The 20,620-nt window shown below is 42.5% G+C and overlaps 1 protein-coding gene across 1 annotated transcript; it reads right to left on the bottom strand.

The window, feature by feature from the left end:
- Nucleotides 1-2,259: 2,259 nt before the first annotated feature.
- On the bottom strand, nt 2,260-20,429 carry LOC120030821 (E3 ubiquitin-protein ligase CBL-like). The gene is made up of 15 exons (XM_038976283.1): nt 19,802-20,429; nt 18,605-18,852; nt 17,240-17,386; nt 16,960-17,116; nt 10,782-10,903; nt 9,025-9,162; nt 8,701-8,788; nt 8,289-8,420; nt 7,912-8,148; nt 7,519-7,635; nt 7,040-7,326; nt 5,544-5,699; nt 5,207-5,334; nt 4,685-4,879; nt 2,260-4,590 (listed from the first exon to the last, which is right to left on the bottom strand). The coding sequence occupies exons 1-15, from the start codon at nt 19,943-19,945 to the stop codon at nt 4,259-4,261; spliced, it is 2,628 nt and encodes an 875-aa protein (XP_038832211.1). The 5' UTR covers nt 19,946-20,429; the 3' UTR covers nt 2,260-4,258.
- Between the last annotated feature and the right edge of the window lie 191 nt (nt 20,430-20,620).

Below are 20,620 nucleotides of genomic sequence, written 5' to 3'. Positions count from 1 at the left end.
CTATAACTATACATATATTAAGGACATTTTCTGAAATTACAATGGAAAAATATTACATATAGCCCTTTAAGTCCCCACACTAAATCTCCCTGCCACGGGGGCAAGGTGGATCTAAATCCTCAATCCGTGTTGACATGTTCCAGCAGTCACACCACTGAATTACAGGACTCTCCTCTTCTACTCTAATCACCATTTACTTATGTTACTTCTTACATCTGGATGTACATGTATGTGACCTGTGGCAGTATACATGACCTGTTGTCTGCCAAAGCTTATGCAAAGCGGGTTAGTTTTGTGAATGGTCTACTATCAGTGGACCAGTTGCTGTTTTTATGTTTTTTGTTTTTACTTTTCTTTTGGAAACATGCAGTAAATATACTGGTGTTCAAGACCTGATCCGATGAATAATCAGATTGTGTCTACAACTCTACATTCTTCAAAGCTCTGTTGTACACAATTATAACGCAATAATTTGTTATCCATTAATCATTCATGATATCAATATGATATTCATAATATGCTAATCTGTTGACATTGGACCAATTACCCATTGTAATGTTTAGAGAGACATACATTGTGAGTGTGTGTACAGCACTATATTGGCTCACTAAAATCTTTGACAGCTATACTCCATCATAAGACATAAGTTCTGGAGCTGCCTATCTGAAGAGAGAAAGCCTAAAGTAAATCAGGGAACCAGTGAGCTTGTCATGTCAGATAAGCAGTAGTGGCCCAATGCTTTGCCACCGTTATGTAAATGGCGAAACGCCATGCCAACAGCCGTTTAAATTTAGTCCGGAAAACTCGCCCATCCGGATGGGTCATTCTCTTGTGAACTACTGTCAAGCTCTTGTACTGTTTGTAATCGTAGCATAAGAACCTTTGTAGCCATGGCCTTCAACTGTCTTTTTTTAAATGGCCTACTGTTTTATAATCTGCAATGCCTGTGGAAATTTGTCTCATTTTGAAAATGTAAGATACACTGAATATTTTCTTTTTTCTTATTTGCTCTGTGTATTTCTTTGTGTTTGGGTGAGCACCAAGCAGACCTGAAGGTCATTTTGTGTGTGATCCATTTTGGATGCTTATTGTAAGTTGTGTGCAGGGAAGAAGTTGTTGCTCTGATTTGTATCATTTACGGAATGGTGATATGTTAGAGTTCAATTTGTACAAATAGTGTATGTTGGGATCCTAACATTGCCTTCAAAGGTAATATTTTAGTGGTCATTGTAAGTGTTTAGTTGAAATGTAATACATTTTGTTCAGCCAGCTTTCATCCTGCCATTGGACTGCAGATAGTGGACCTTTGGTAGTAGTATGACAACTGTGTGCCTTTTTTGTTCAGTCTGGTTTAGTTGTGTTATAGTGTAGTGTTGTGATGCTTATGGAAGGAAGAGGTCTGGACATAGGAGTGTTTTAGTTTCGTTCATTTATGTCACCCCAAGACAGATCCCAACACAGAAGGAAAAGCTTGTGGATGACTGGCCTACATGATGTAAAAAAGGTTCACTGTTAGCCAACACCACCAGTGAAAACAGCATGTTATGCAGTTGACTCAGAAAATATCAAGTTAAACCTGCTTCCTCCCATCCCAACCACTTTCTTTGACTGATATGTTATGACTATCTGGAACAGCTACTGGTGGACAAGAATGTTTGGACCAGCAGTTTATCATTGTTTTGTAATGTTTTGATTTTGCAAATGTGTGTAAATTAAGTATAGTTCTTGTGATTTGATGCTTGCATTTTTTATAATTCTTTTTTGCAAAAAAATGCCAAATAAAAAAAGTTAAATTTGATGTCGCTTTTTCATTGTCATCTTTATACAAAATATTTAAAAGAAAGGTTTACAGCAGAGAATTGAAAACATACTACGAGTGCATTTCAGTGGCTAAGGCATGACTGAAAATACATTTAATTCACAACAGCCAAAATATGACTGACTATACACCTCAGTATGGTCTATATCAGAGACCCAGAATGTGATCAACGGGGGAAAGGAGATAATTCTCCCCGCTAACAACTGTTATGCTGGAGTGAGTAGTATAGTAGCTCCAGATTTCCATAGAGAGCATGCTTGGTGGGAGGAGGTTCAACAAAAGAGTCTAGACATGTAGAAACAGCACATTTCATCTGTATTTGAATGCCCTTACTGTTACCAGATTGGAAAATGTTATTTTCTAGAGCTACATTATAAACACAATATTTTTCCAGTACTACAATATTATTTATATATTTTTCAATAAAATATACCAAATCATCAAATTTTAAAGAAAATATGGTTTATTTTAAAATATTTAATGGCTGAGGCATGAACACATGGCAACATAATGAATGCTGAGTATATTAAAATCAATAAATACAATATTTTATCTACACATGCAATAACAAGGCAATGAAAAAAGCCTCTCCGTATGTAACGGTTAGGCGAACAATGAGTTATACCATACATACATTTTCACATTGGATCTTAGATCGAATGACAAAGTACCAACTGTACTACAGTATACCAGTAAATTCTGCAACTATTGAGCACTGTATGTGGAGTCAGAGACCACAGCAATATCTTATGACAGAGTGCCCTCTTGTGGTGAGTCTACATATGAGTGACAGTGGAAAGCAGAGGGCTTACAAAGTACTACTTTGAACAATTTCAAGTTCATTTTCACAAGGAGTGGCACTTAAGTTCATGATCAAGGAATTGCAGTCAACGTACATTACAATTTGAAAGAAGTTAAAACGGTATTGAGATCAAGAGAAACAAACCGATGCAGAAATATCATGGCCATTCTTTACAATGACCTTACAAGTATCTACTACTAATATGCGATTTAAACCTGTATTTTAAATGCTTTTGGCTTTAAATCCAACACATTTACAACTAACATTTCTGGAGTGTGAGTCCCCATACAACCTTGGCATATCACTACACATTGTTCAGTTTCTGTTGTGTACCTGAGTCAAGAGGACAATGACAAAAACTCCCTCTGTCCAACCGGGTTTCAAATTCAAAGGAAATAAATGTAATTATTCATATATGAACAGATTCTCAATAATGTGTCAAAGCCACATCCCTGGGGGAAAAAGCCTGCTAATCAAGGTAGGTACAAAGAAAACGCATTAACAAAGTTACATTTTTTTTGCCAACTTACGATGGGGTCATGGTCTGTTTGTAACGTAACAAGAACGTTGTACAAGAGGAGGCAGCAAATCAAGTCTATGAGGTAGTGCCAATTAAGTATTTCCTTTCACTAAATATCAAGGAGTGATATATAACTGTATATGACTTGGATCACTTTGTCTTCTCTGCCCAATCAATATGCTATTGTCTGGAAAATGAATAGTGTGGATGTGAAAAAAATACAGATTAGGCTAGGAAAATTATGATAGGGCACATATACTCCCTTAATTTTAAGTATGACATTAAAAAAAGCACACTGTCACTTTAAAATATACAAGCTATTCACATAATTAACAATAAGGCTTAACCATGAAACCACTACCACTGGTGGAATTAAAACAATTATAAAAATTAATTACAAATATGATAAATGTTACGTTGGTTCATCCGTCAATGTTAGCACTACATTGTACATTTACTGTACATTCCAAGATTACGTACACGTCAGACTGTTATATATTATAAGACCATCAATAAACCAGGAACTAAAGCAATTTGGAGTTATTCTTAATTTTTTTAAATCATTACTTCATTTACTACAATACAGTGAAATGTATGACATGGAGCCCTGTAATACTGCAATGCAACTTCAAGATTCACATTCGTTAGCTTTAGCACAAACCACAGAATTAAACGCTTTAGTCTCCACCTGACGTATTTAGCTACAAAATGTATGTACGAGGGGAGGGGAATCATGAGTCAAGTACGCCCCGACGACAGTTACTGCACAATAAGTCTCAAACTATTCCTTGCGAGACATTGCAGCCTAAGAACACAGTGTAAAGCTAGGCTTACTCTACGCTGTACCCAGAAACAAGGAAATGCTTAGATCCACACAATAAGACTGGAGGCAAGCGCAAACGACCATGCGAGGTTCAAAGGCTTGGCCGTACACAGGCCACATGACGCATTCTCCCTCTCTTTAGATTCTCTCACTAGATGCCTGTGCATGGGACCAAGGTGAGCCCTCCTCCCCTTACAATATACAGCACTTCCAGACCTGTCAAAACTAGCGCAGCAGAAATGCTATCCATTATGGCACAAAGGGTAAAGGATATAGGGTGTGGTGTTGCAGCTGCTACGTGAGGATGTGGGCCGTGGAGGGGATGGAAACAAACTCGCGCAGGATGTTCTTGGCCGTCTCCAGGTTGTTCTGGGCGATCATCAGGGCCTTCTGGATGTCCTGGAACGAATAGCCCTGGCTCATGAGACGCTCTATCTCCCCGTTGATGGGTAGTTCCGCACCAGGAATTGGAGAGGGCCCTCCGGATGCTCCTCTGGAGCCCGCTGATGGATTGGCAGCAGCGGGCAGGGCCTCTGGGGTGAGGGGGCGGGGCTGCCGGTCTGAGTTGACCCGGGGGGGGGGGGGCTTAGGGGGGCGCTCGGGGTCCTGACCTGGTGCAAACATAGCTGAGAGAGGAAAGAGATGGTGTTTGATAACTATAACACTTAACATAAAGCAAGAGAGTGAAAGGACTGAAAACACTAATGCTAAGCTACATACAGGGATCCATGGTAGACAGGCTGTCCATGGAGATGCACCTGAAGGCGGCCGAGGTGCCGGTGACATCAGAGAGGGTGCGCCTGGCGGGGGTCGGGGGAGCCTGGGGTCGGGGGTAGTCATAATCACACACATCCTTTGCCTCAATCTCCTCTACTGCGAGGTGCAGGGGAACCGCAGGGGGCGGAATGAGGTAGTCTGGATGGAAACCAGAGAATTCAAGGGATAAAAAAAAGATGAAGTGATTTTAATACCCCAAATACAGAATATACATTTTCTATGCATGATAACTGGCTTAACAGATAACCTGATCAATGGTGGGGATCAAAATTAACTGTTATCCAATCGTGGCCACATTCATTGCGATAGTAGGTTTCTGGGCAGGTATAGAGTAGCATTTTTTTTTTATTGTGATTCAAGCCCAAGTTAGATGATGGTTTTCTGATTGTACAAAGGTATGACTCATGTAACTTGATGTGCAATCAGAAAGATGAGAATTGAGATCCTTAATTTATCTCTATGTACCGGACTCTGGGGGCTGCTGTGGCAGGGACAGGGCGGGCAGAGGCTCAGCAGCACTAGCCTGGGCCTTGATGTTACACATGGACTCATACACCTGAGGGTCCTCACAGTCCACATCACACACCACAGATCTAGGAGAGAAGTAAGGTGAGAGAGAGAAAGAGGCAGGGATGGAGAAACAGAGAGGGAGAGATGGCGGGCAGAGGGAGGGGCATCAGAAAAACAGTAGTCATGACCCTGTACTGATTTTAGAGATTTAAACCATTCAGGAATTACATACATCTAGGATGGTACAATCATAATCCACTGGGCCACCTCAGTGACATTCTTGAGTGCTCACCGTGAGTCGTGGTTAGTGGTTTGGGGCGGTGGTGGCACGACAGCCCCCGCCATGGCCCAGGAGGGTCCTCCTGAAGGGAGAGAGGTGGGGCTCATGTACTCGTTCTCCTCGTCACTCCCAGAAGACTTCTCACCAGTAGCCGCCCGTTGAGGTGTCCTAACAGACAGACACACAGACAGACACTGAGGCAGGTAATACATATGACGCGTTTGAATTGCTGATCAATCATACCATGAGTAACAAACAAGGAATATAGCCACAGTTTTAGTTTAATCAGTTTATTAAGTACACCACCCGGTTCACGAAAATGGTTTGCTCCTACACAGTGGTCACGTGGCCTGCTATATAAAGCAGGCAGACAGGCATCAAGGCATACAGTTACTGTTCGACAACATTAGAATGTGCAAAACGAGTGACCTAAGCGACTGAGCTTTAGTATGCTCGTCGGTGCCAGGCGCGCAGGTTCCAGTATCTCAGAAACTGATTTTCACGCACATCAGTGTCTAGGGTTTACAGAGAATGGTGCAACAAACAAAAAACATCCAGTCAGCGGCAGTCCTGTGGGTGAAAACAGATCATTGATGAGAGGTCGAAAGAGAATGGCAAGAATTGTGCAAGCTAACAAGCGTGCCACAAACCTACAAATAATGGCGCAGTATAACAGTGGTGTGCAGAACGGCATCTCGGAACGCACAACTCATCGATCTTTGTCTTGGATGGACTATTGCACCAGACGACCACACTGGGTTCCACTCCTGTCAGCTAAAACCAAGAAGACCTGGCATCAGTGAGGCCTCCCGAGTGGCACAGTGGTCTAAGGCTGGAGGATGGGACACATGGGGCGGCACATGCTGTGCCACTAGAGATCCTGGGTTCGAGTACAGGCTCTGTCGAAGCCGGCTGCGACCGGGAGACACATGGGGCGGCACACAATTGGCCCATCGTCGTCCGGGTTAGGGGAGGGTTTGACCGGGAGAGATTTCCTTGTCCCATCCCGCACTAGCGACTCCTGTGGCGGGCCGGCCGCAGTGCACGCTGAAACGATCGCCAGGTGTACGGTGTTTCCGCCGACACATTGGTGCAGCTGGCTTCCGGGTTAAGTGGGCATTGCGTCAAGAAGCGGTGCGGCTTGGTTGGGTAAAGTTTCGGAGGACGCATGGCTCTCAACCTCTCCCGAGTCCGTACGGGAGCTGCAGCGATGAGACAAGACTAACTACCAATTGGATAGCACGAAATTGGGGAGAAAAAAGGGCCAAAAAAAAAAACAAGGACTGGAAACACATTTCCTGGTCCGACAAATCCTGGTTCATGTTCCATCATGCTGATGGCAGAGTCAGGATTTGGCGTAAGCAGCATGAGTCCGTAGCCCCATCCTGCCTGGTAGCAGTGGTGTACTGGTGTGGGGAATGTTTTCCTGGGACCTGAGCGACTAATCAAAATTGAACATCTACATTACATCCACACATATTTTATCCATATCTATACAAATGCCATACCTGATTGCCAAGGAGTAGATAGCGTTGGTCGCTGCCAGCGGCTTTGCTCTGGGGATGCAGTCACTGTCACTGGGCCCGTTGGTCTGTGGCAGGGCCTTGGCAACAGGCCGGGGAACCATGTAGTTAGAGGCCCAGTTGGGCTCCGGAGGGGTGCATGGCAGGGGTCTCCTCTGGAGCCGGCCCTCTGTGGGTGCAAGGGGAGAGGGACGCTCGGGTGGGGGAGGTGGGGGTAACTCTCGCAGGGCAGGAGGGAGAGGCAAAGGTTTGTCTCTGTGGAGGGCTGTAATCTGGGGAGAGCAGACATTAATATGACTGGATGCAATTTATAATTGTAAATTCATTGCAAGTCGTTCTGGATTAGAGTGTCTGCTAAATTAGTCAAATGTAAATGTCCCATGACATGCATGGTCACACACCATTATATACATAAGAAAGCTTGAATTCGATTAAGTGATTGATGGATTAGGTCCTCCACTTGCCTTGGGTGTGGCTCCTTGGCCCAGGGCCCCTGGGGAGCTGGGGGGCCTCTGTAGCACCAGGTCCAGCCGGGGGGGCACGGGGGGCAATGGCGTCACAGGGGAGGGTGGGCGCTCTACCTGAAAACACAAAGGGGAGACATTAAAACAAACTCGAGGTCAGACTGTTTCTACAACTTATAGATGGAGGAGCTGTTTTTTTGTTGTTGTTGATTTACTGGGTGGTGTATCTGATTGGCGAATTCTGAAAACGGCCAAGTCTTTTATAGATTGCCTTTTCACTTTGAGCACATAAGGAAACAATTATGTTGTGAGATGGTGTGTGTAGGAGAAAGAGAGAGAACATGACAAAGTCTGACTGATTCCAGATGGTGGCTGGGGGTGAGGAAGTCTTGCCTTGGTGCAGGCCAGCCTGCTCATGTTGAGGTGGGGGTCCTCCAGGCGCTCGTCATCATCCTCGTCGTTGCTCGGGGAGACTGACAGGGAGCCCCCTCCCTCCGCCCCGTAGGGCCCCTGGAAGCTGGCGAAGGAGGCCCCGCTGCCGTTGTTCTTGGGGCGGAAGGGGTCCACCACGATGGGCTCCGTGCCTTTAATCTCACAGCGGCAGAACGGACAGCCCTGTCCCTCCGACTCCTAAAGAGAAAACAAGAAAGGCGAGGAAGAGGGGAGAATAACAGTACAGGACCAAAATAGACTAAATCTAGATCAAATGTATAAAATCCGTGAGTGAAACAATAGACGCTCTTTCAGGGTGAAGCAACTCTGGGACCTACCTGCCAGGCAGTGAGACAGGAGGTGCACATGAGGTGGCTACAGGGCTCGATCTTCACGTCCTTGTCATTCTCGGCACATATCTTACACAGCTGGAATGTGGAGCCCATCTCACAGTAGAGCTCGTACTGCTCCTGTAACACAGAGAAGAGAAAGGAGACAACAGAAATGTCAGAATATCTCAGTGCATGCATACTACAATTGAACAAATATTTCCTTTTCTGATTTTAGGAAACATCCATCTAAAACAGACAGCATTCTGACTTGAGAAAGACGGACATAAAATTGGAATAACTATGCAAATTTACATTTAGGGCGTTGTAAGCTATGGAAAATTACAGTAAGCAAACTTTTGAGTCACACAAGTGAATCTGAAGTCTGAATTACGACCTGTACTTTGTGGATGTTTCTGACCTGTGTGACTTTGATGTGGTCCTGTGGGGAGGGCTCACACAGCCCTGTGAGGTCTGGGTTCTGGGTCCGGCCGTCTGGGAACAGGTAGCTGGACAGAGAGAGCAACAAACCAAAACATTTCAATGGCCAGTTGAAGCCACAGGCTGTATGATTTCCTGTTATTTCAACTAATGTGCAATTCTGTGGTGACTTTAGTTTAGTCATAGAAACTGATTTCAACCATTTTCAGAGGAAACTTCATAACAGATTCAGCAAACGCCTTGACTGAACCAGAGAAGGTAGTAGTTGGTCATTCTTTCATCTTGGCTATGTCATGGTACTCACAATCCCTCCCTGTATCCGTCAATGAGGGCCTGGAAGAGGGGCTTGTTGTGGGGGATGGTCTGCAGAATGTTCCCATCTGCAGTGACGTAGCCAATGGCCCACTGGCCCAGCCGAGTGCAGCTCAGTCTAAAGATATAACTGGGACAGAGTGTGGTGTGTGAGGGCCGGCCGTAATTTGCAAACCAGTTGTACATGTAGAATGATCCCTGAAATACAGCACGCCGAATGAATGGCAGACGAACGGTAGATCCAGAAGGCGAGGTCAGTACAGCTGCCTCAAAGCTGGGACCGAGAGACTGAAAAACAGCTTCTATCCAGGCCATCAGACTGTTAAATAGCCATCACTAGCACATTAGAGGCTGCTGCCCTATATACATAGACTTGAAATCACTGGCCACTTTAATCATGTTCACATATTCTGCATTACTCATCTCATATGTATATAGTGAATTCTATTCTACTGAATCTTAGTCTACGCCGCTCTGACATTACTCGTCTAAATATTTACACTACCGTTCAAAAGTTTGGAGCCACTTAGAAATGTCCTAACATCAAATTGATCAGAAATAGTGTAGACATTGTTAATGTTGTAAATGACTATTGTAGCTGGAAACGTCAGATTTTTTATGGAATATCTACATAGGCCCATTATCAGCAACCATCACTCCTGTGTTCCAATGGCACTTTGTGTTAGGTAATCCAAGTTTATAATTTTAAAAGGCTAATTGATCATTATAAAACCTTATGCAATTATGTTAAAAAAGCTGAAAACTGTTGTTCTGATTAAAGAAGCAATAAAAAAATTAAAAAAATGGCCTTTAGACTTGTTGAGTATCTGGAGCATCAGCATTTGTGGGTTCGATTACAGGCTCAAAATGGTCAGAAACAAAGAACTTTCTTCTGAAACTCATCAGTCTATTCTTGTTCTGAGAAATGAAGGCTATTCCATGCAAGAAATTGCCAAGAAACTGAAGATCTCATACAACGCTGTGTACTACTCCCTTCACAGAACAGTGCAAACTGGCTCTAACCAGAATAGAAAGAAGAGTGGGAGGCCCCGGTGCACAACTGAAACAACGGGTACTATTTAATGAAGCTGCCAGTTGAGGACTTGTGAGGAGTCTGTTTCTCAAACTAGACACTAATGTACTTGTCCTCTTGCTCAGTTGTGCACCGGGGCCTCCCACTCTTCTTTCTATTCTGGTTAGAGCCAGTTTGCACTGTTCTGTGAAGTGAGTAGTACACAGCGTTGTATGAGATCTTCAGTTTCTTGGCAATTTCTAGCATTGAATAGCCTATTTATTTTTTTAATCAGCCGTTTCCAGCTACAATAGTAATTTACAACATTAACAATGTCTACACTGTATTTCTGATCAATTTTATGTTATTTTAAATGGACAAAAAACAAGGACACTTCTAAGTGACCCAAAACTTTTGAACGGTAGTGTAAATATTCTTAATTCCATTCTTTTAGATTTCTGTGTAGTTTGTGTATTGCTGTAAAATGTTTAGATTTTACTTGTTAGATATAACTGCACTGCTGGAGCTATAAACACAAGCATTTCGCTACACCCGCAATAACATCTGCTAAACATGTGTAAGTGACCAATAAAATTGGATTTGAGATTAACATTCAGTGCGGTGTGTGTGGTCAATAAGGGGAGTTGTGAGTGTACATGATGTATTTGGATGGTCTGTGTGCCTCACTGTTTGTGTGTTAGTGTGTATCGAAGTGCATGCAAGTGTGTGTGTCTCACCTGCCAGGCTTGTGGATGAACCTCTGAAGCCGGGCCTTGACCTCGTCGTAGGTGAGGAAGGCCATGTACCCAGAGTGTGTGACAGCCAGACTGTTCCAGTTTCTCAGGAGAGATGACCACGGCTGCACAATACAACACACAAACCACGGTCAAAACCCTGACAACAAATCATAATCCTAGTTGATAATTTTAAAAAACACTTGTGTTCCCACTGGGATTCTCTGCCTCTGACCTGATTACGGGGAATAAGTCACTGGCTTACTAGTGCTCTTCCATAACGTCCCTAGGAGAGCAGCATCACGTCGTGGCAGGCTTTTTTCGCAATACTCGACTTGAGTGGGTTGAGTCACTGATGTGATCTTCCTGTCCGGCTTTGCACCCCCTCAGGCTCGTGCGGTGGAGGAGATCTTTGTGGGTAGTAAGTTGGTGGTAGGGCTGTTACAGTGACCGTATTACCATCACACCGACTGTCACGAGTCATGAGTTCAAATTCCACGTGACCGTTTAGTCACGGTATTTAGGCTTCTCCAAGCTCTGATGTTCATTAGTAGCCTACCAAACTTGTTAACTGCCTGGTACTCAACATTCTATTGTCCCTCTAATCACTCTGACATCAATGCAAATGTAATCAAAAATCTAATCAAACACTTGATGAGAGCCCATGAGCTCATGTTGCGCAACATTTCTATATGCTTTGCAATTGCGTGAAAACAGAGTGATGGCATCTATTAAAAAGAGGACGATCCCATCAGCTTTCTATAGGCTAGGCCTACTATATTTATTTCTCAGCTTTACTAATGTTAAGCACATTGCTTCTCTTTACAACAGGAGTATAGCCTACCTGACTGGCATGAAAATTAACCACGCAAAAAGCATCCTCCATTCGTTATTTAAGTGCATAGGTGACAAATATTTTTTCCTGCTGCCCCTGTTTCGAGACAGGTGCATGATAATGGTTCATTCCAAATCAAAACAAATTCAACACATATTATTCAGTATATGTAAAGACAAGATTAAATCAAGAAAAGTCTGATGGGTGACAATAGCCTATAACTTGTGAATTACAGTTGAAGTCGGAAGTTTACAAACACCTTAGCCAAATACATTTAAACTCAGTTTCACAATTCCTGACATTTAATCTTAGTAAAAATTCCCTGTCTTAGGTCAGTTAGGATCACCACCATATTTTAAGAATGTGAAATGTCAGAATAATAGTAGAGAGAATGATTTATTTCAGCTTTTATTTCTTTCATCACATTCCCAGTGGGTCAGAAGTTCACATACACTCAATTAGTATTTGGTAGCATTGCCTTTAAATTGTTGAACTTGGGTCAAACGTTTCGGGTAGCCTTCTACAAGCTTCCTACAATAAGTTGGGTGAATTTTGGCCCATTCCTCCATGACAGAGCTGGTGTAACTGAGTCAGGTTTCTAGGCCTCCTTGCTCGAACACACTTTTTCAGTTCTGCCCACAAAATTTCCATAGGATTGAGGTCAGGGCTTTGTGATGGCCACTGCAATACATTGACTTTGTTGTCCTTAAGGTATTTTGCCACAACTTTGGAAGTATGCTTGCGGTCATTGTTCATTTGGAAGACCCATTTGCGACAAAGCTTTAACTTCCTGACTGATGTCTTGAGATGTTGCTTCAAAATATCCACATAATTTTCCATCCTCATGATGCCATCTATTTTGTGAAGTGCACCAGACCTTCCTGCAGCAAAGCACCCCCACAACATGATGCTGCCACCCCTGTGCTTCACGGTTGGGGTGGTGTTCTTCAGCTTGCAAGCATCCCCCTTTTTCCTCCAAACATAACAATGGTCATTATGGCCAAACAGTTCTATTTTTGTTTCATCAGACATTTCTCCAAAAAGTACGATCTTTGTCCCCATGTGCAGTTGCAAACCGTAGTCTGGCTTTTTTATGGTGGTTTTGGAGCAGTGGCTTCTTTCTTGCTGAGTGGCCTTTCAGGTTATGTCGATATAGGACTCGTTTTACTGTGGATATAGATATTTTGTACCTGTTTCCTCCAGGATCTTCACATGGTCCTTTGCTGTAGTTCTGGGATTGATTTGCACTTTTCGCACCAAAGTACATTAATCTCTATCAGACAGAACATGTCTCCTTTCTGAGCGGTATGACAGCTGCATGGTCCCATGGTGTTTATACTTGCGTACTATTGTTTGTACAGATGAACGTGGTACCTTCAGGTATTTGGAAATTGCTCCCAAGGATGAACCAGACTTGGAGGTCTACAATTTTTTTTATTTCTGAGGTCTTGGCTGATTTCCCCATGATGTCAAGCAAAGAGGCACTGAGTTTGAAGGTAGGCCTTGAAATACATCCACAGGTATACCTCCAATTGACTCAAATTATGTCAACTAGCCTATCAAATTGCTTCTAAAGCCATGACCTAATGTTCTGGAATTTTCCAAGCTGTTTAAAATGCACAGTCAATTTAGTGTAAGGCACAATCAACTTCTGACCCACTGGAATTGTGATACAGTGAATTATAAGTGAAATAATCTGCCTGTAAACAATTGTTGGTAAAATTACTTGTGTCATACACAAAGTAGATGTCCTAACAGACTTGCCAAAAATATAATTTGTTAACAAGAAATTTGTGGAGTGGTTGAAAAACGAGTTAATGACTCCAACCTAAGTGTATGCAAACTTCCGACTTCAACTGTATATATTATGATGCCCAGCTAAAGGCAATTAGCGCATAATTTGTTTGCAACTTTTTAAACTTATAGCTCATGTAGCCTAGCTCATAGGCCTATATGTTTCGATAATGTTTGTATCACAACTAAAGTGGCCAAATAACTTCTTAAAATAAAGCACATTAATCTGCTTTACAAAGGGTGTAGAACCTAAATGGCATACATACGCAGTGCTTGAGTTACAAGTTTGGAGAAGATCATTTTCACCATAAAAATGCACCTTTATAATAAAAGCAATAGATGCATATTCGCATTTGTGGTCACTTGAGAATGGTATTTTCCTGCTAATGGAACGTTAGCGCTTATAGCCTACTGACGTGTGCGCATTGCTGCGCTTATAATGTGAAGAAATAGCCTAATCGTTTATCTTAAAATGTTGATAAACTTTGTCATCTGTTGCGTCAGGCTCATTGCTTAAAACAGGTTTTTTGATGCTAGTGGTTGTATTAATTTGGGATCTATCGCATCCCACAACTGTCCCAGATAATATTTGGAATATTTATTTATTGCACAAAATAGAGTAGATCAACTTTTGTACTATGGGGTATAGTAGATTAATATAGGCTAATGCTTTTGGTGTTCGTTAGGCATAATCATCTTGTTGGCTGACGAAAATTAAATGTGGACAGTTCTTCCAATATCTTCAATATGCGCTTCGGAATTAGATAAGGACGCACCCCGATGTGTCTGTCTTCCCTTGTAGCCTGTGAGAAAGACCCGATCACGTGACGGAGAGGTGCTTCTGCAGGCAGCTGGGAGAAGCAAATTATATTTATTATATTCAGCCTAAGGGCACGGGCTGCAAAAGGCACCGATTTTTTTAGGGGGCATTAAGGCCACACAAAGGGGATGAAGACGGAAAATTCGAGGCATTATCAAGTGCTTGTCAAATTGTGAGTGAGAGAGTGATTAAGTGTACAGCCTGCGCAACAACAAAAAAAGTAGAGCTCATGCCTTTCATGCAACATTTTTCAAATCACCATCAGTCACATCATGCAGCCTAAGAAAATATTAAAAATCTAAACATATAGCCCAACATTTGTATCACAACTAAAGTTACATAAATAACAGAATAGCCGCATGTGCGCACTCCCTCAAATAATTGAGAAAAGATCCTTTCTATTTTATTCAGCTATGTTCAATTGTATTCTTTATACTATAAAATAATGCCACGGAATTCTAAGCAAATATTGTCTGCTAAATGAACTAGTGTAGCCCACAGGCATATGGCATAGCCAGATCAGGGCCTAACATAAGGACAACTCAGAGTACCGTATGCTATTCCGTTCTTCTGAAATAGACTATATTTTCTTCATATCATGTTTCTTTAGACCCGTTTAAAATAAATAATGGATTTATTGTGATGGTGAAGGCTATATTACATGGATTTATTAGACTTTAAAATGTAGATGATCCAAAGGCCTGCATCAGTGACTTGTAGGCTATGCTTGGAAGCCAGGAGATGCTAAATGTGTTTATGTAAATTAAAGGTCAATTACCATGAGACCGGCAGTTATTTGCTTGACAATCATCGGCTGACAAAATGTCATGACCACCAGCCCTGGTCTGTTGATATCCCACTAGTGGTGTGGGGGCTGTGCTTTGGCAAATTAGGTGGGGTTATATCCTGCCTGGTTGGCTCTGTCCATGGGTATCGTCGGAGTATCTATTCTGCAATAGTCTACGTGCCGGGGAGCTAGGGTCAGTCTGTCCTATCTGGTGAAATTCTCCTGTCTTATCTGGTGTCCTGTGTGAACTTAAGTATGCTCTCTCCAATTTTCCCATATTTCTCTCCCCTCCTGAAGGACCTGAGCCCTAGGACCATCTGGCCGGATGACTCCCGTCTGCCCCCGGCCCCAGTCCACCTGTTCGTGCTGCTGATCCAGTTTATGCTGTTTCGCCTGTGTCTATGGAACCCTGACCTGTTCACCAGACAAGCTATCTTGTCCCAGACCCTCTCCCTCCCTCCCACACCTGCTGTCTCGACCTCTGAATGTTCAGCTATGAAAATTCAACTGACATTTACTCCTGAGGTGCTGACCTGTTGCACCCTCTACAACCACTGATTATTATTTGACCCTGCTGGTCCTCTATGAACATTTGAACATCTTGAAGAACAAACTGGCCTTAGTGGCGATGTACTCTTATAATCTCAACCCGGCACAGCCAGAAGAGGACTGGCCACACCTCAGAGCCTGGTTCCTTCTCTTGGTTTCTTCCTAGGTTCCTCCCTTTCTAGGGAGTTTATCCTAGCTACTGTGCTTCTACATTGCTTGCTTTTTGGGTTTTAGGTTGGGTTCTGTATAAGCGCTTTATGACATCTGATGATGTAAAAACAGCTTTATAAATACATTTGATTTTGTTCTTCACCTGATATTTACTACAACTGTGGTCACCCATCATGGTCTGGAGAGCTACAGGGCGTGCATGATTTTGTTCCAGCCCAGCTCTAAATCCCCTCAATGTCTTGATGATTAATTGATTATCATATTCAAGCTGATGCGTTAGTGGTGGGCTGCAACAAAACCCAGCATACCCAGTAGCTCTCCAGGGCCACTGGCTGGTAACCACTGCTGCACTACAAACTATATTGGTTAAACATTTACAGGCATCTCCAGTTCACATCTCAAGGCTAATTTGAGGAAGTCATTTTGGTTTCAGTCTGCCCGGAGTCAGGCTGTGGAAACACTTGTGGCCTCTGTGCACACACAGTCGAGGGAACTACTGTAAAGGCCACGCACAGTCAGGATACGTTCAATAGAACACGTACTGACTGAACTTTAACCACCCCACCCTAAATAATGATAGAGCAGCTGTTTCTACCTTTGTACTCACATGTCCTTATGGCCTAAAAAAAGGTACCCATGGTTGAAATTAACCACCCACACAGTGGTGTCACAGGCCTTTCCTTAGCCACCTCCAACAGTTTTGTTAACTTCTACAGTGAACTTTCTACACAGCAATTGAGCTCTGTATAGATTTGGCACCCCAGAGAGAAAACAACTTTGTGACTGTAGAAGGTAATAAAGTTACCGTTGTGCTTAAAGCTAGAATCCTTAGTTGCTACCTCCATTTTTGGAAACGTCCAATGGCAGAGACGCAAGTTGCTTAGGGTGGTTACTTAATTATGCATAAAATGACTCGATGACCATGTCAAAGTAAGTGGTCCTGAATGCACTTACTATAAGTCACTTTGTATTAATTTAGCAGACGCTCTCATCCAAAGTAATATGATAGTGAGTGATTCAGGAAAGGAACGGGGAGCAGTGACAGCACATTCCCTATATATTGGTGGTGGAATGGGTGCAAAACTATTTTGGTAGTGGATGAGTTGAGTTTCCCCCAATCAATCTAAAGTGTTTTAGGCACCTGGAAAAGCGTTATACAAACGCATCCATCACCATCATTACTTGAGTTTGAGAAACGTAAATGCAAACGCATGCAAATCATTACCTGGAAGAGCCTGGTGAAGATGTCAAACTCGAAGACGGAGATGTAGTCGTTGCAGGTGAGGTCGATGGTAGACTTGAGAGCCATGGCTTCCAGGCCTGAGCTGATGGGGTGGAACTCATGAAGAGACTGGCGGAACGTCCTCCATGGAACAATGGTCCTACAGAGGGGAAAGCGTTTAGTGATACAAAAGTAGTAATTATCCCCAGGCATGTTTTGGTTAAGCGTTTAAGTTCAATTTTAAGGACATTTTATATAATAGATGAGCCAAAAAAAAACTCACTTATCACCAAAAGACCTTCTCCAGAACTCAGCGGCGTCAGCTTTGGTGATGCGGAAGTTGTCTCCTTGGAACAGACCATTGGGAAAGATGGCTTTTAGCTCAGCCAGCATGTGGCTGAATATCAGCGACAGCTTGGTCAGGTTTCGCCTATGGAGAAAAGGTATCTTATATCTCATCTTAGCAAATCAGGTCCTCAAACAAACCTCATATATCCCTGAGGTTGACTAATGGTAATGCATTCTCTTGACTTTGGCACCCCCTGGTCAAACATTTAGGCTAGGTAGTATAAGCCTAGCCGCTTAGGATTGGATACTAAATTCACATTAGTCTACTAAAGCAATGCCTTTGAGTGGGGACTGGTATGCAATACCAACTGGAGTATTCACTACAGGCGATCAAAGGGAAAGTGCAATAGAGAAGCAATTGCGTTTGATTCAATTACATTCATCTTACTTGCTCACCCATTCAGTTGTAAGAAAGTGTGATGAGGTTCTTAGAAGTGTAATCTGTGTGGTGGTATATGCTGGAGACAGTCTGGTGGGTTTATCTTTAGACCACATAAGTTTACACAGGGGCTATACATTATTTTATTTTTTTTACATTCCTCCGAATACTTGTTAAGAAGATGTTCACCTTTAGGAAAAAACTATTTTTCCGACCAAACTATTTCATGTTGTATACAAGTACTAGCACGTCCGTTTCCTATAATGGCTCATGCACTTGTGCTACTTGTGAGTAAGAAGAATCAATAGCATCATTGCTTTCACAGAACTAGAATGAGATTACAGTTCTATGATTGCTTCACTGAAACCTAAAGTAAACAGGATGGGTTTCAGCTTAGTAGTGTATTTTTGATTAAAAGAGGAAATACATCCTAAACAGATCTGCTCATCATTTAGCCTAGTGGTTCTTGCATCACTCAGCTTTACAGAACGTTAGCTGCACCTAAATAATGAAAAATGTCCAATTCCTATTTTCTAGTATTTTTTTGTGTGTAAATGGCTACAAATCGTTGCAAATAACACATGTGCTTTATTCATAGGACATTGGATTGAGGTGTGGGGTAGTTTCTTGGAAGAAATTCAAAACACTGATCACACAGCATTTCCCACTACGGCATTCCTATTTTGAAGCGTCACTCAAGAGTAGGTTAACACTGCTGAGACATGCATAAATACTCTTATACCTCCCCGCAAGTGGTCGAAATCACTTGAGAAACTCTTTGAAAATAAGACATACCAGTCACCTTGATAACGAGAAACGAAACCTTTGATAGGAACTAGGCCTACTATTCAAGTTTGGTTCTAGCCTTAAAACTGAACAACAACAAGTTGGCTAAAGCAGAAACAGACTCCGACATTTTACCTGGGCTGAGAGTTCTCCTCGTACATGCGCTCTTTTGCCTCCTTGAACAAGCTCATGGTCTGCTTGATCTTATTGGTCAGGTTCTCCATCACCACCCGGAAGTACTCGTTCTCCCCGAGAATCTCCATCTTGCCCTCGTAGCGGGACAGGATGGTGCGGAGGTGCTGGTAGGTGTCTGGCAGCAGGTCCAGGATGTAAGGGGGGCTGTTCTTCAGGGCCACCTTAGGGTTCTGGCAGAGACGTACCACCTGCGTGGGAAAGGGAGGATAAGACGGGGTCAGAGGAACCTGGACGTGTTTCTCCAACGTGCATCTGTGTGAAATTAAACTTTTTTTTTTTTTTTTTTACAGTCTGGTTGATGTTTATATTTCAGCTGGTTCACCCAACCAGGCCTAGCCAGTACCTTGTTCGTGTCTCAACTGTCCTTTTTGAAAGTACACCAAGTAGTCCTTATCATCTTTGTTTATAAGCACTTCGCTAAACCTGTGATAACAGCTGCAAAATAAGTGTACCCAACCATTAAAATTTGATTTGTAGAAAATATAGTTGATATTTTTACCACACCAGCAGTAGGAAAGGAAACATACCATTTTGAAGGCCTATCATTTCTTTTAGTTGTGTCAAATGTAAAATACATGTGAAAATAATACCTTTTAGGCCTACTTGATATTGTTGTAATATCTGAATAGGCCATTTGACACATGGAACTGGTACGCTTGTGTTCATTCAAACTGGAGTGAGTGAGCAAAAGAGGAAGGATGTAATAACCACCTGATGTTTAGTTCATCAGACTTTGAAAACAGACTTTGTTGTGAAACTGAATAGGCAAGTGTTTTCCTGCCAAAGACAACTTGTACACTCTGCTTAAGTCAAAATTGCCCAATCAGCATAATTGGTAATTGTGGCCATTTGGAGAACAATGTATTGGAGCCCATTGTATAAATAAAAAAATGCCTGAATATGTCACCTTCTTTTTGCAGAATAAATAGTTTTGACTTAGCATGATCAGTCTTGTGGTAATTTCTCACCGCATATGAAAAGCACACTGTCCTATTGTTTTGCTATTGCTACACTATGGACATTTGCAAACCTTGCATTTCATATTTTGAGTATTCTGGCTATTTAAATGGACAATTGCACTACCTATCAAAAGGACTTAACATAAGACCTGAGGAAATTGGATGGCTTGTTACCTACCTTATCCATAAGTTTCCAGCATTTCTCCACCATTTTCTTGTCTACCACCGCAGGTTGGGGAGGCTGGAGAGGCTGGTGATTGGGCTGAAATGCGTCCTTCATCAAGCCGATGAGACCCGCGCCCCTCCTCGGATTTCCTGCCATGCTTCTGTCGCCGGCCGGGGGAGAGCCCCGGGGCTTGGAGGCCGTCAATGAATGACAATTCTGGGCACGTATTTAGTAACAACGGTAGTTGCCTATCTCTATTGTTCTCGAATAAAGACAGTAATAACCACACAAAGATCACAAGACGAATTAAAGGATGGTAAGCTTGCTGGCTAGCTGATTTAAAGTCTTCATCTGCCCTCTCCTTTCGTCGGAAAAGACAGGCGTTTGCATAGTTCAACCTCCTGCCTGGTTGTTCAATTTGTGACCCGTCTGTTATATTTGTGGACAGGCTTGGATGAACACAGGGCACACGCAAATACAAAAGCGTATTGATTAAAAAAAAAATAATAATATCGAGCTAAGTATACTGGCTAATTTCTTCAGACTTCTAGCTAAATAGGAGCGTAGCTAGGTTGCTACTATTTGTCTGTTTTCTTCCTATGTTTCAGTTTTTTTCCGCCTGTAGAGCAAATCGGGTAACTTCCGGTTTGGAATGTAGCTTCAAACGTAAAAAAGTATATATATATATATTTTTTTTTTAAAAGTCTTCTTCTATTGTATTATGGAGGTCGCAAACAAACGTTAGAGGTGCATGCCGCCACCTACTGTGTGTCCATCTACTGTTCTGGAGCATTAATTTTCTCAATTAAGATAGTATCAACTCCGGTGTCC

Source organism: Salvelinus namaycush, chromosome 3, assembly GCF_016432855.1.
Source record: "Salvelinus namaycush isolate Seneca chromosome 3, SaNama_1.0, whole genome shotgun sequence".
Taxonomy (NCBI): Eukaryota; Metazoa; Chordata; class Actinopteri; order Salmoniformes; family Salmonidae; genus Salvelinus; species Salvelinus namaycush.
The sequence above is the reverse complement of the archived record's forward strand: the minus strand, read 5'-3'. Positions and strand labels throughout refer to the sequence as shown.

Coding starts and splice junctions, on each gene's coding strand:
- LOC120030821 (XM_038976283.1), bottom strand. CDS start 19,945: ATGGCAGGAAATCCGAGGAGGGGCGCGGGTCTCATCGGCTTGATGAAG. Junction 17,387..18,604: donor GAGGAGAACTCTCAGCCCAG/GTAAAATGTCGG, acceptor TTTTCTCCATAG/GCGAAACCTGACCAAGCTGT. Junction 5,700..7,039: donor ATCTACTCCTTGGCAATCAG/GTATGGCATTTG, acceptor TCTGTCTGTTAG/GACACCTCAACGGGCGGCTA.